This window comes from Felis catus, chromosome X, assembly GCF_018350175.1.
Source record: "Felis catus isolate Fca126 chromosome X, F.catus_Fca126_mat1.0, whole genome shotgun sequence".
Lineage (NCBI taxonomy): Eukaryota > Metazoa > Chordata > Mammalia > Carnivora > Felidae > Felis > Felis catus.
In genome coordinates, this window is record NC_058386.1 from 81,311,559 (window position 1) to 81,321,819 (window position 10,261).

The 10,261-nt window shown below is 45.4% G+C and overlaps 1 protein-coding gene across 3 annotated transcripts; it reads right to left on the reverse strand.

Moving 5' to 3' along the window:
• Positions 1–4,304: 4,304 nt before the first annotated feature.
• On the reverse strand, positions 4,305–8,832 carry ARMCX2 (armadillo repeat containing X-linked 2). 3 transcript variants are annotated; one of them, XM_019824083.3, is made up of 5 exons: positions 8,718–8,787; positions 8,036–8,123; positions 7,436–7,488; positions 7,038–7,114; positions 4,305–6,681 (listed from the first exon to the last, which is right to left on the reverse strand). In XM_019824083.3, the coding sequence occupies exon 5, from the start codon at positions 6,550–6,552 to the stop codon at positions 4,723–4,725; it is 1,830 nt and encodes a 609-aa protein (XP_019679642.1). In that variant the 5' UTR covers positions 6,553–6,681; positions 7,038–7,114; positions 7,436–7,488; positions 8,036–8,123; positions 8,718–8,787; the 3' UTR covers positions 4,305–4,722. The 3 variants fall into 3 exon arrangements, with proteins under 3 accessions (XP_019679642.1, XP_004000765.1, XP_011290132.1); XM_004000716.5 differs by lacking the exon at positions 8,036–8,123 and having other exon boundaries at positions 8,718–8,832; XM_011291830.4 differs by lacking the exons at positions 8,036–8,123; positions 8,718–8,787 and adding an exon at positions 7,604–7,669.
• Between the last annotated feature and the right edge of the window lie 1,429 nt (positions 8,833–10,261).

Here is a 10,261-nt window from a genome sequence, read left to right on the forward strand (position 1 = left end):
ATGCCCATAATATAGAAGCACATCACGGATTTTGATTATTGTATAATATTTTACTGTGTGGACATGCCACCTATTGTTTAGCAGTTTAAAAATATTTTTTAGTTTATTTATTTATTTTTGGAGAGAGAGCTCAAGTGCAGAAGGGGCAGAGAGAGAAGGATAGAGAGAGAATCAAAAGCAGCCTCCACACCACCAGAGCAGAGCCTGATGTGGGGCTCGAACTTATGAACCATGAGATCATGACCTGAGCCAAAGTTGGACGCTCAACACACTGAGCCACCCAGGCATCCCTGTTTATCAGTTTTATAGTGTTAGACATTTAAGTTGCTTCTAATTTTTCTCCCTTAGAAACAGTGCTGAAATGGGCATCCCTTGTATATTTCTCTGTGTAAAATTATTTGATTATTTCCTTAAGAAAAACATTCCACAGTGGAATGCCTTATCTGAAAGTAGGTGTGTCTTTATTTTTTTATTTTTAAATTTTATTTATTTTTTATTTAAATCCAAGTAAGTTGACATATAGTTTAATAATGATTTCAGGAATAGAATTTCATGATTCATCACTTACATATAACCAGTGCTCGTCCCAACAAGTGCCCTGCTTAATGTCCATCACCTATTTAGTCCATCCCCCCACTCAACACCCTGCCAGCAACCCTCAGTTTGTTCTTAGTATTTACGAGTCTCTTATGGTTTGCCTCCTTCTCTGTTTTTATCTCATTTTTCCTTCCCTTCCCCTATGTTCATCTGTTGTGTTTCTTAAATTCCCCATACGAATGAAATCATATGATATTTGTCCTCTGACTGACTTATTTTGCTTAGAATAATGCACTCTAGTCCCATCCATGTAGTTGCAAATGGCAAGGTTTCATTATTTTTGATTGTCGAGTGATATTCCACTGTATGTATATATATATATATATATATATATATATATATATATATATATACCACATCTTCTTTATCCATTCATCAGTTAATGGAAATTTGGGGTCTTTCCATAATTTGGCTATTGTTGGTAGTGCTGCTACAAACATTGGAGTGCATGTGCCCCTTTGAATCAGCACTCCTGTGTCCTTTGTATAAATTCCTAGTAGTGCAATTGCTAGGTCGTGGGGTAGTTCTATTTTCAATTTTTTGAAGAGACTCCATACTGTTTCCTAGAGTGACTGCACCAGTTCGCATTTCCACCAGCAGTGCAAAAGGGTCTTCTTTCTCAGAATCCTCACCAACATCTGTTGCCTGAGTTGTTCATTTTACCTATTCCGACAGGTGTGAGGTGGTATCTCATTGTGGTTTTGATTTGTATTTCCTGTTTATGAGTGATGTTGAGCATCTTTTCATCTGTCAGTTAGCCATCTGGAAGTTTTCTTTGGAAAAGTGTCTATTCATGTCTTTTGCCCATTTATTTCTTCACTGGATTATTTGTTTTTTGGGTGTTGAATTTGATAAGTTCTTTACAGATTTTGGATACTAACCCTTTATCTGATATGTTGTTTGCAAGTATCTTCTCCTATTCTGTCGGTTGCCTTTTAGTTTTGCTGATTGTTTCCTTCCCTGTGCAGAAGCTTTTTATCTTGATGAGGTCCCAATAGTTCATTTTTGCTTTTGTTTCCCTTGCCTCCAGAGACATGTCAAGTAAGAAGTTGCTGGGGCGCCTGAGTGGCTCGGTCGGTTGAGCATCCGACTTCGGTTCAGGTCATGATCTCAAGGTCCTTGAGTTCGAGCCCCGCGTCGGGCTCTGTGCTGACAGCTCAGAGCCTGGAGCCTGCTTCAGAATCTGTATCTCCCTCTCTCTCTCCCCCTCCCCTGCTCATGCTCTCTCTCTGTCTCAAAAGTAAATAAACATTAAAAAAATAAAAAAAAAAAAGAAGTTGCTGTGGCCGAGGTCAAAGAGGTTGTTGCTTGTTTTCTCCTCTAGGAATTTGGTGGCTTCCTGTCTTACATTTAGGTCTTTCATCCATCTAGGATTTTGATGGCTTCCTGTTTTACATTTAGGTCTTTCATCAATTTTGAGGGGTTTTTTTGTGTGTGTGCATTTAATAGAAAGTGGTCCAGGTTAATTCTTCTGCATGTCACTGTCCAGTTTTCCCAATACCATTTGCTGAAGAGACTATCTTTATTCCATTGGATATTCTTTCCTGCTTTGTCAAGGATTAGTTGGCCATATGTTTATGAGTCAATTTATGGGTTTTCTGTTCTGTTCCATTGATCTATGTGTCTGTTTTTGTGCCAGTACCATACTGTCTTGATGATTACAGCTTTGTAATAATTCTGGAAGTCAAGGATTGTGATACCTCCATCTTTGGTTTTGTTTTTCAGGATTGCTTTGGCTATTTGAGGTCTTTCTGGTTCCATACAAATTTTAGAGTTGTTTGCTGTGGCTCTGTGAAGAATGCTGGTGTTATTTTGATAGAGATTGCTATCTTTATAGCTTCTTATGTTGACTACCAAATTGCCTTCCAGATAAATTGTGCCAGTGAATAATAACCACCTGCCCCTTTTCTATGTATTCCCCTCCCAGGAATCCCTATCTTTATCCTTGCCTCAGGTTATCACACACTTGTACAAAAATGAGGATTTTGTGAGGCCCCTGGGTGGCTTAGTCAGTTAAGCACCTGACTTTTGATTTCGGCTCAGGTCATGATCTCACAGTTCATGGCATTGAGCCCCATGCCCAGCTCTGCATTGAGAGCATGGAGCCTGCTTGAGATTTTCTCTCTCCCTCTCTGTCTGCCACTACCCCACTCACACTTGCATTCTCGCTCTCTCTCAAAATAAATAAGTAAATAAACTTAAAAAATTAGGATTTTGTGAGAGGTGTCAGGAAAGCAGGCTGGGTTTGAAAAATGTCTGGACCCATTTTCTATGTTCATTGCTTCAGTGGGCCAGGGAGAAGAGCAAGGAAGATGCATCTGCTCTTTAATGAATTTAAGGGTGAGGGTGGGGTTCCCATAAAGGCCTAACCACTGCTCCTCTTCTAAAAGAAGACAGAGCTAAATCTCTAATCTTAGAGGAAAGAAACACTCTTTGCAACGAGTCTTTCTTTCTGTCACAATGTTTTGTCTCATCATTAGAAATGATAACTCACTTTGGCATTACTTGATCACAAGAACCGCCCAAGAAAGAGGGCTTTCTTTGTTAGGACTTGCACCAGATCATACAATTCTCCCTCTTTGTCAACCTACAGTCAAGTCAGACAGCAGATCCTGGTACTTTGTTTTTGTTTTTTTGTAAGCATCTGTTATTCCCACCATTCCCTAACAATTCTTAATGTTTATTTTATTTATTAAAAAAAATTTAATGTTTATTTTTGAGACAGAGAGACAGAGCATAAGCATGGAAGGAGCAGAGAGAGAGGGAGACATAGAATTGGAAGCAGTCTCCAGGCTCTGAGCTGTCAGCCCAGAACCTGACACGGGGCTTGAATTCACAAGCCATGAGATACTGACCTGAGCCGAAGTTGGATGCTTAACTGACTGAGCCACCCAGGTGCCCCTTTTTAATGTTTATTTTTGAGAGAGAGAGAAAGAGAGAGAGAGACAGAGTGTGAGTAGGGTAGGGGCAGAGAGAGAGAGAGAGAGAGAGAGAGAGAGAGAGAGAGAGAGAGAAGGAGACACAGAATCCAAAGCAGGCTCCAGGTTCTGGACTGTCAGCACAGAGCCTGACGCGGGACTCAAACCCACGAACCGTGAGATCATGGCCTGAGCTGAAGTCGGACGCTTAACCGACTGAGCCACAGGCACCCTTCCCTAACAGTTCTTATAATCATCACCCTATTTCACCCTTCACACTCTCATGTTCAGTTGATGATAACTTCCTAACAACAGTTCTCATTTCCAGTCTCTATGCCTAACCCCATCCTAGCTCCAATACATTTTGCACACGGTCACCAGATTATTTTTCCTTTTGTCAAAAATGTCCAGTAACTCTGGGATATTTCCATCTCAGGTGGGGGTTCAGGATTTCTCAAAACTTTCCCCACACCTTTTTCATTCATCCTTCTCTTCCACAGCTTCCATTTCAGGCAAATTCGTTGTCTTCTTATCACAGAACAGATTTTCCACCTCATGCCTTTCTTCAGGCCATCTTACCCACGGGAATGCCCTTCTGTGTTTTCTCATGCTCTCCCTTCAGGTCCCAGCCTAAGTGTGCCCTTCCCCCTTAAAGGGCTCCAGCAACTTCTTTATTTAACCAGACAGCATATATTTGACAATGAACAGATGCCCAGGTGCTGTCAGTAATCCTTTTGTGTTTATGTACTTTATCTCACCAGCTAGAATTTAAATTCAAACATGAGAACATTTTTTTTTTCATCAGTCAAAACATACAACTTTATTGATGATACACAAATGAAGTCTTTGGTGGATAAATTCAAGACAAAACATATGACAGAAGTGTAGGCTATTTTTGATGGACAGGTTCACTGTCAATTTACATAGAGGAACCAGTAAAAATATTTCCATTCAAGCAGCATGATTAAAGTCACAAATGTGTTTTCAGTACAAGAGGACTACTTATTTGGTATTCATAAAATGGTTCAGCATAAAGCTGGAGACTGTCACAGATAACATCACTCTGGATGATACATTATTCAAAACTGGCAGCTGAAAGGATCCCTTTACTAAATGAAAAGTGGAAAAGTAGTAACTTTCAATTTTCATTGCTTCCAGAATGGAAAACCAAGAAATTTCTTCAAGTCTTTTGACAGCACATAGCCAATCAGAATTTATCCACTAGTTTTATAACTTTCACTTTCACCAAGAGGTCATGGTGATCTGCTAAGGCTCGAATTTTCTTAACACACACTCCAGATGTAGTACATAAGTAAAACAGGGAACCTTTATTGAATTCTCTGTAGTTGAATACTTCTGCTCTGAGATTGTCATAGATGATCTCAAATAGAGTAAGGGCATTAATAAGAATTTCTGATTCCACATAGGAATTATAAAGAGAACTAAATGATGATGGCACTTGGGTGCTGAGCAGTTTTTTTAACATATCTGGGTTTTCAGCAAAATTCGAAAGTATTTTCAAAATTTCAACCTTGATTTTTCCACCTCCCTGAGATAACAAACGGAAAAAGTTTGCAATGGAGTTGACAAGCAGATGCTGGTAGTCATTGGTAATAGTCATGTTTGTTAAAAATTTTAGTCCAACTACCTGTACTGCTGAGTTCAGGTTAGAGGCCATGATATCATCCATCACTTTATTCATGTATACCTGAAGTCGGCCCTGATTTTCATAGTTCTCACTCAGGTTATTCATGGCCATTAAGGCTTTTTCCTTAATGTGGGGATCAGTTTTGTTGATCATGTTTGCAATAATTGGGAGGCCTCCCAATTTGCGAATTGTGTCTTGGTTGCATGAATAGTTGGCATTGTTGCTCAGAGTGAGCAAAGCTACCTGTTGGATAAAAGGATCATCTGATTTTTGAAGCAAAGCAAGGACTTTCCTGAGGTCTCGGACACCAAGAATCTCATCTATTTCATAAGGAAAGGGGCGCTTCTGCATGGGAACAGGTCTCCTCCCTCTCCCTCTCTGCTGGGTTTCAGGCTCAGAATCTGACTCTGACTCTGTGTCAGTCCACCCAGACTCTCCTTCCTCAGAATCAGGGATCTCTGCCAGGAAAGCCTGTCCTCCATTAGCAGAGGCTGCAGCAGCTGCTGCAGCCCCATCCCCAGGGCGGAAGCCCAGCCCCAATTCGTCTACTTCAACCTTGTTTTTCTTTCCCTTGCCCTTGCCCCCAGTCCGAGACTTGGTTCCCTTGGCTCCACCTTTAGGTACAGCTCCAGTGGCTGATCCAGCCTTAGGTATTGCGCCTGTATGAGCCCCAGGGGTCGCTTTCTTGTAGGCTGCTATTCTAGGAGATCCTGAAGTCCCAGGAGCCTCTGCAGCCCCAGTAGGCACTGTTACCCCAGAAGGCACTGGTGCTGCAGTAGGCGTTGCCCTTACAGGAGCCTCCACAGCCTCAGTAGGTGCTGGCGCCGTAGGAGGCATCACTGGCACCCTGGGAGGTGCTGCTAGCACCCCGGGAGCCTCTGCTGTGTCAAGGGCTTCTGGCAGTTTGGGAGCCCTTGTGATTGTGGGGGCCTCTACAGCCACGGAAGCCTCTGCCTCCCTGGGAGGTGGTGCCATTGAAGAAGCTGCTGTGGCCCTGACTACTGGTTCAGCTTTAGGTCCAACCCATATCCCTTCTACCTCCTGGACCTGATTTCCTGCCCCACTCTGAGCCTCAGCACTGGACACAGCTGGGGCCACTCCTTCAGGTCCAGCCATGTCCAGAGCAGAGGCTTCATCCTGGGCCCTGTCCTCGGCCTGAGTGTGGACTGGGGTGGGAGGGCCGAATCTTGGCCCAAGGTCAATTGTGAATCCGGCCCTTAGTCCAGCTCTAGACCTGGCTCCAGTCCCGGCCACAGCCCTTGTCTTGGGCTTGGCCAGTCTCTTTTTTGTCTGGTTTCTTCCCCTGGCATATTTGTAGACACAGTACCAGGCACTAGCCCCAATCACTATCCCGGCGGCTACGCAGCCAGCATCTCGAACTCGGCTCATGGTGCAGCTGGAGTAATTCCCTGATCCAGTGCGTGGAGCTGGCTTGCCTAAATGGGATGCGTGCACGTCTGGGCAAGGCACTTCCACTCAGTCTCACGGGTTTTACCCAGGATGCAAGTTGAGAAGGACCTGGGGTAAAGGACAGAAATGAAGCTTAAGGCTTTGGCTAACTTCATGTCTAAACAAGGCTACTTAGAGGACTTGGAAACATAATGCTTCGTAAGTGGGCTGGTACCCAGACACAGATGTCAAGGCCTGTGTTTGCTGATACACGACCTTGGTTGTCCAAGGTTTTCTACACCTTCATCCCTAGCCAGCCCTACCCAATGCCAACACACAATTTCCTAGCACCTAAATGAGGGATGAGAGGCAGTATGGACGTTAGGAAACTTGTGGAGAGCAGTAAAAACAGTAGAGATCCCAGATTCTGCTCTGATCCTCCCACAGTCACCCCAAGGGTCCCCAGATGTTGCTCATACACATACCAACTTGCTGGAAGCAGGAGGAGTTTACTTTTTTCCACCAGGCTTGTACTTGTGCAGGGCCCCGAATTCAGACAGACCTGCAGAGAGATCCCAGAAAGGGTGCTTTGGAGCATTTGGTAGTTGGATTCAATTTCCTTTCTTGATTTGAACCCCTGTAGGCCATGTTTTTCCCTCTCAGGGATCCTCTTTCCCTTCCTAACCCTTCCTACTCAAAGCATTAATTAAGAAAGTGGATGACACACCCCTTTCTTTGCACCAGAAAGGACAGGCCCAAGGCAAGGGTATCTTGTAAAGAGGGAAAAGATGGGGGAGGAGGGGCCTCTCGTCCCATTCTCTGCTCTGGTTTCTGCCCCGTTCACACCAGGGGTTTCCAGACCGTTCCCACTCCCCACACTGACCTCCAAAGATTCAGGGCTGTTTCTCTTTCCTTCAGTTCAGTTAAAGCTTCATCCTAAGGACAGAAAGAAGGGCAGAAATGTAGACACCAGAAGCTGGACAGTGAGAGCCGGTGGATGGAGGAGACCCAGGACACAAGTCCCCATAATTGCCTTTTAGCATTCACATACCAGAACGACCACCTCTCAATTCACTCAACTCTTCTCACCTCTCCGCCCCGCCTCCTGCGCAGACTCCCCAGGCACTCAACCCCTCCTTTCTTTTGCCCCTCCCCGCCCGTCCGCCATTTCTCCGGGACACACAGCCACACCCCTTCTCCTGCATTGAAGCAGGAGGGGGCGGGGCGAGGGTGCAGCAAAAACTGGATGGGACGCGGGATAAGGGATTACTGCCAAACAATCTAGTGTCTTCCTCCTAGGACCACCCGTCCTTCAGTCCCCAGGCCCGAGCCCTAGCATTAGCCTGAAGAACAGGGGCTCCAGTGTCTGACCTTTCGATTTGAGGGTCGTGATTTTCCACTGTTTCTCAGTTCTGGGCTCCGCCTCCTCCCCCCCCCCCCCCAAATTACCCAATAACCACCGCCACGTCTCCCTCCAGCGTACCCGAACTCCTTTTCCAGGACTGAATAAACGGAGGTGAAGGGCTGTTTGGGTGAAGGGCTGTTTGGGTTGGAGGTGTCTGGAAAGCAGCCTGGGGGGTAGCACGGTGGTTTAATACCAGATTGTCTCAGGGTCCCCCCTCCTGTGAAGCCCAGACAGCACCAAAACCGCCATCTCCCCCACAGAGACTGGCACACCCATTTCCCAGCACCCCCTAATGACAGGGGGCCTGCCGGGCGGAGGGCAGGGGGAGTGGTGGTTGGGGGAAGTATCTGTAAAGTGAGGATGGGAATGAACGGGCCGGATTGTTTCCAAATTGCGTTCCCCTCCGGTCACCCTTGCCCAACCACCCTACTGGCCTTATATGCGATGCCACGTTTATTTCTCTTCCCTCCTCCTCTCAAAATAGGACGGGATGTGGGGTGCGGGGCCTGAGTGTCAAAAACAAAACCAAAAAACACTGACTGGGAGAGGAATTGAGCGGATTCTCCGCAGCTATATCCCAGTCTTTAGGTTTTCCCCCTCCCCCTCTCCCCGCCGCCCACCAAAATGAGCTGCGACTGAGCGCGGGGGTCTGGAAAGCCGGCCAGGAGCGGTTGAGGCAGAAGCACCCGCGGCCTCAGACTCCCGCATCTCTGAGCTACCCCTTTCGGGAGTGTCAGGCTATGCCCACCCTCACACCCACCTGCCCGGATCTGGGGGAATTTTCTCCTCCTCCTCCTCGCCTGGGTTAAACGCACGGCAGTGCGCAGCGTAAGAGAGTTGGTACCCAGAGGAGGACGGAGGACGGCTGTCAGGGCTTTAAGTACCTTTGCCCACGTCAGCTCCCGGTCACGTGAGGGTCTCATCGCCAGTAAGCTTGGGTCCCCAATTTCCACTCCCACCAAGAACATGAACCCCTCCTTTAGCCCTACTCCCACCTCACCCTACCACATCAGGTCCTGTCACTCATTTCATTTTATTATTTTTTTTGTCTTTGTAGTCCCGGAGGCCAAAAGTAGCCCCTTCTCCCTGTGTTAGAATTTGTCTTTTTCTAGTTACCGGGGATGGGATGCATTTTTTTGGAAGGTGATGGACAAGTTTTACTTTTTGCTGTTGTTGTTGTTGTTGGAATTGTTTCATTTTTTCTTGGGCAACTGGACATTCTCCCTTCGTTCCACCTTCAATCCCTAATCCACTAGTGCCCACCATTTCCCCTGCAGTTGTGTCCCTGTTCCAGTATAGTTAAGGGGCAGAGTGTCAGAAAGGAGATAAGGAGTGGGAATGGGGTCTGTATTTCTGTAACACTTCTCCAATTTGTTTTTAAAGTGATCACCATCCTTTATTATTGCAGTAAAAAAATACCACAGTATGAGAAGCAGCAACAAAAAAAAGCTGCATGATTTATAAAGATCTCCCACTAATATTGAAAGGCACCATTAATTTTGGTTAATTTTTACCATACAGAAAATGACTTCTATTGGCCACATAGGAAATAGTTGTCAAAACGTGCTACGGTATTTGAATATATAAAAATGGCATTTTCCCTCAACAAGATAAGTATGTTTTCATGGGATCTGTAAATTGATCCACGGAGAGATGTTGAGTTGTCCAATCTTATTTATTCTGGACAAATAATATCCTACTTTTTCTCCTTGTGATATGGCTTTTAAGTTGGATAAATAAATGATCCTGTCTTGTTCTGTTAGAGAAACACGGTTATTTAATATTCCCAAACCATTGCTGACTGCTGTGTGAACCTTCTGTAATTTGATGGCTGTAACCTTGACAGTTTTGAACACCTGTCCCTGGATTAGGTTCCAGTTTCGTGATTCAGCTCTGGGCAAAAAGCAGAGATGTTAGGCCAAGGGAAAGATGAAAGTGAGGGATGCAGAGATAGCTAAATCCCCCCACTGTTTTGTCAAGGGTGGGGAGGTGTTGACCCTCTACCCCCTTCCATATTCCAGAGCCTCTCATTCCCTGTATTCAGGCACTTGATTCTGTTGGTCACTCTAAAAGTACACATGGACAGGTGGCCAAGATGGTAAATGCCACCTTTAATCAGGTGACCAACTTGAGTAACCACCTTTGGCTTCTTCCTTTTCTCCCCTCCTTCCCCAAATCCCCACAGATGTAACTCAGAGATACACAGAAGGGGCTGCTGTTCTCACATATCCTTGCAGCTGCAGTTTTCCATGAAAAAAAGTGATTGCTGGCTGGGGAAAGCACCAGGTCTGCCTGTTCTGCCCT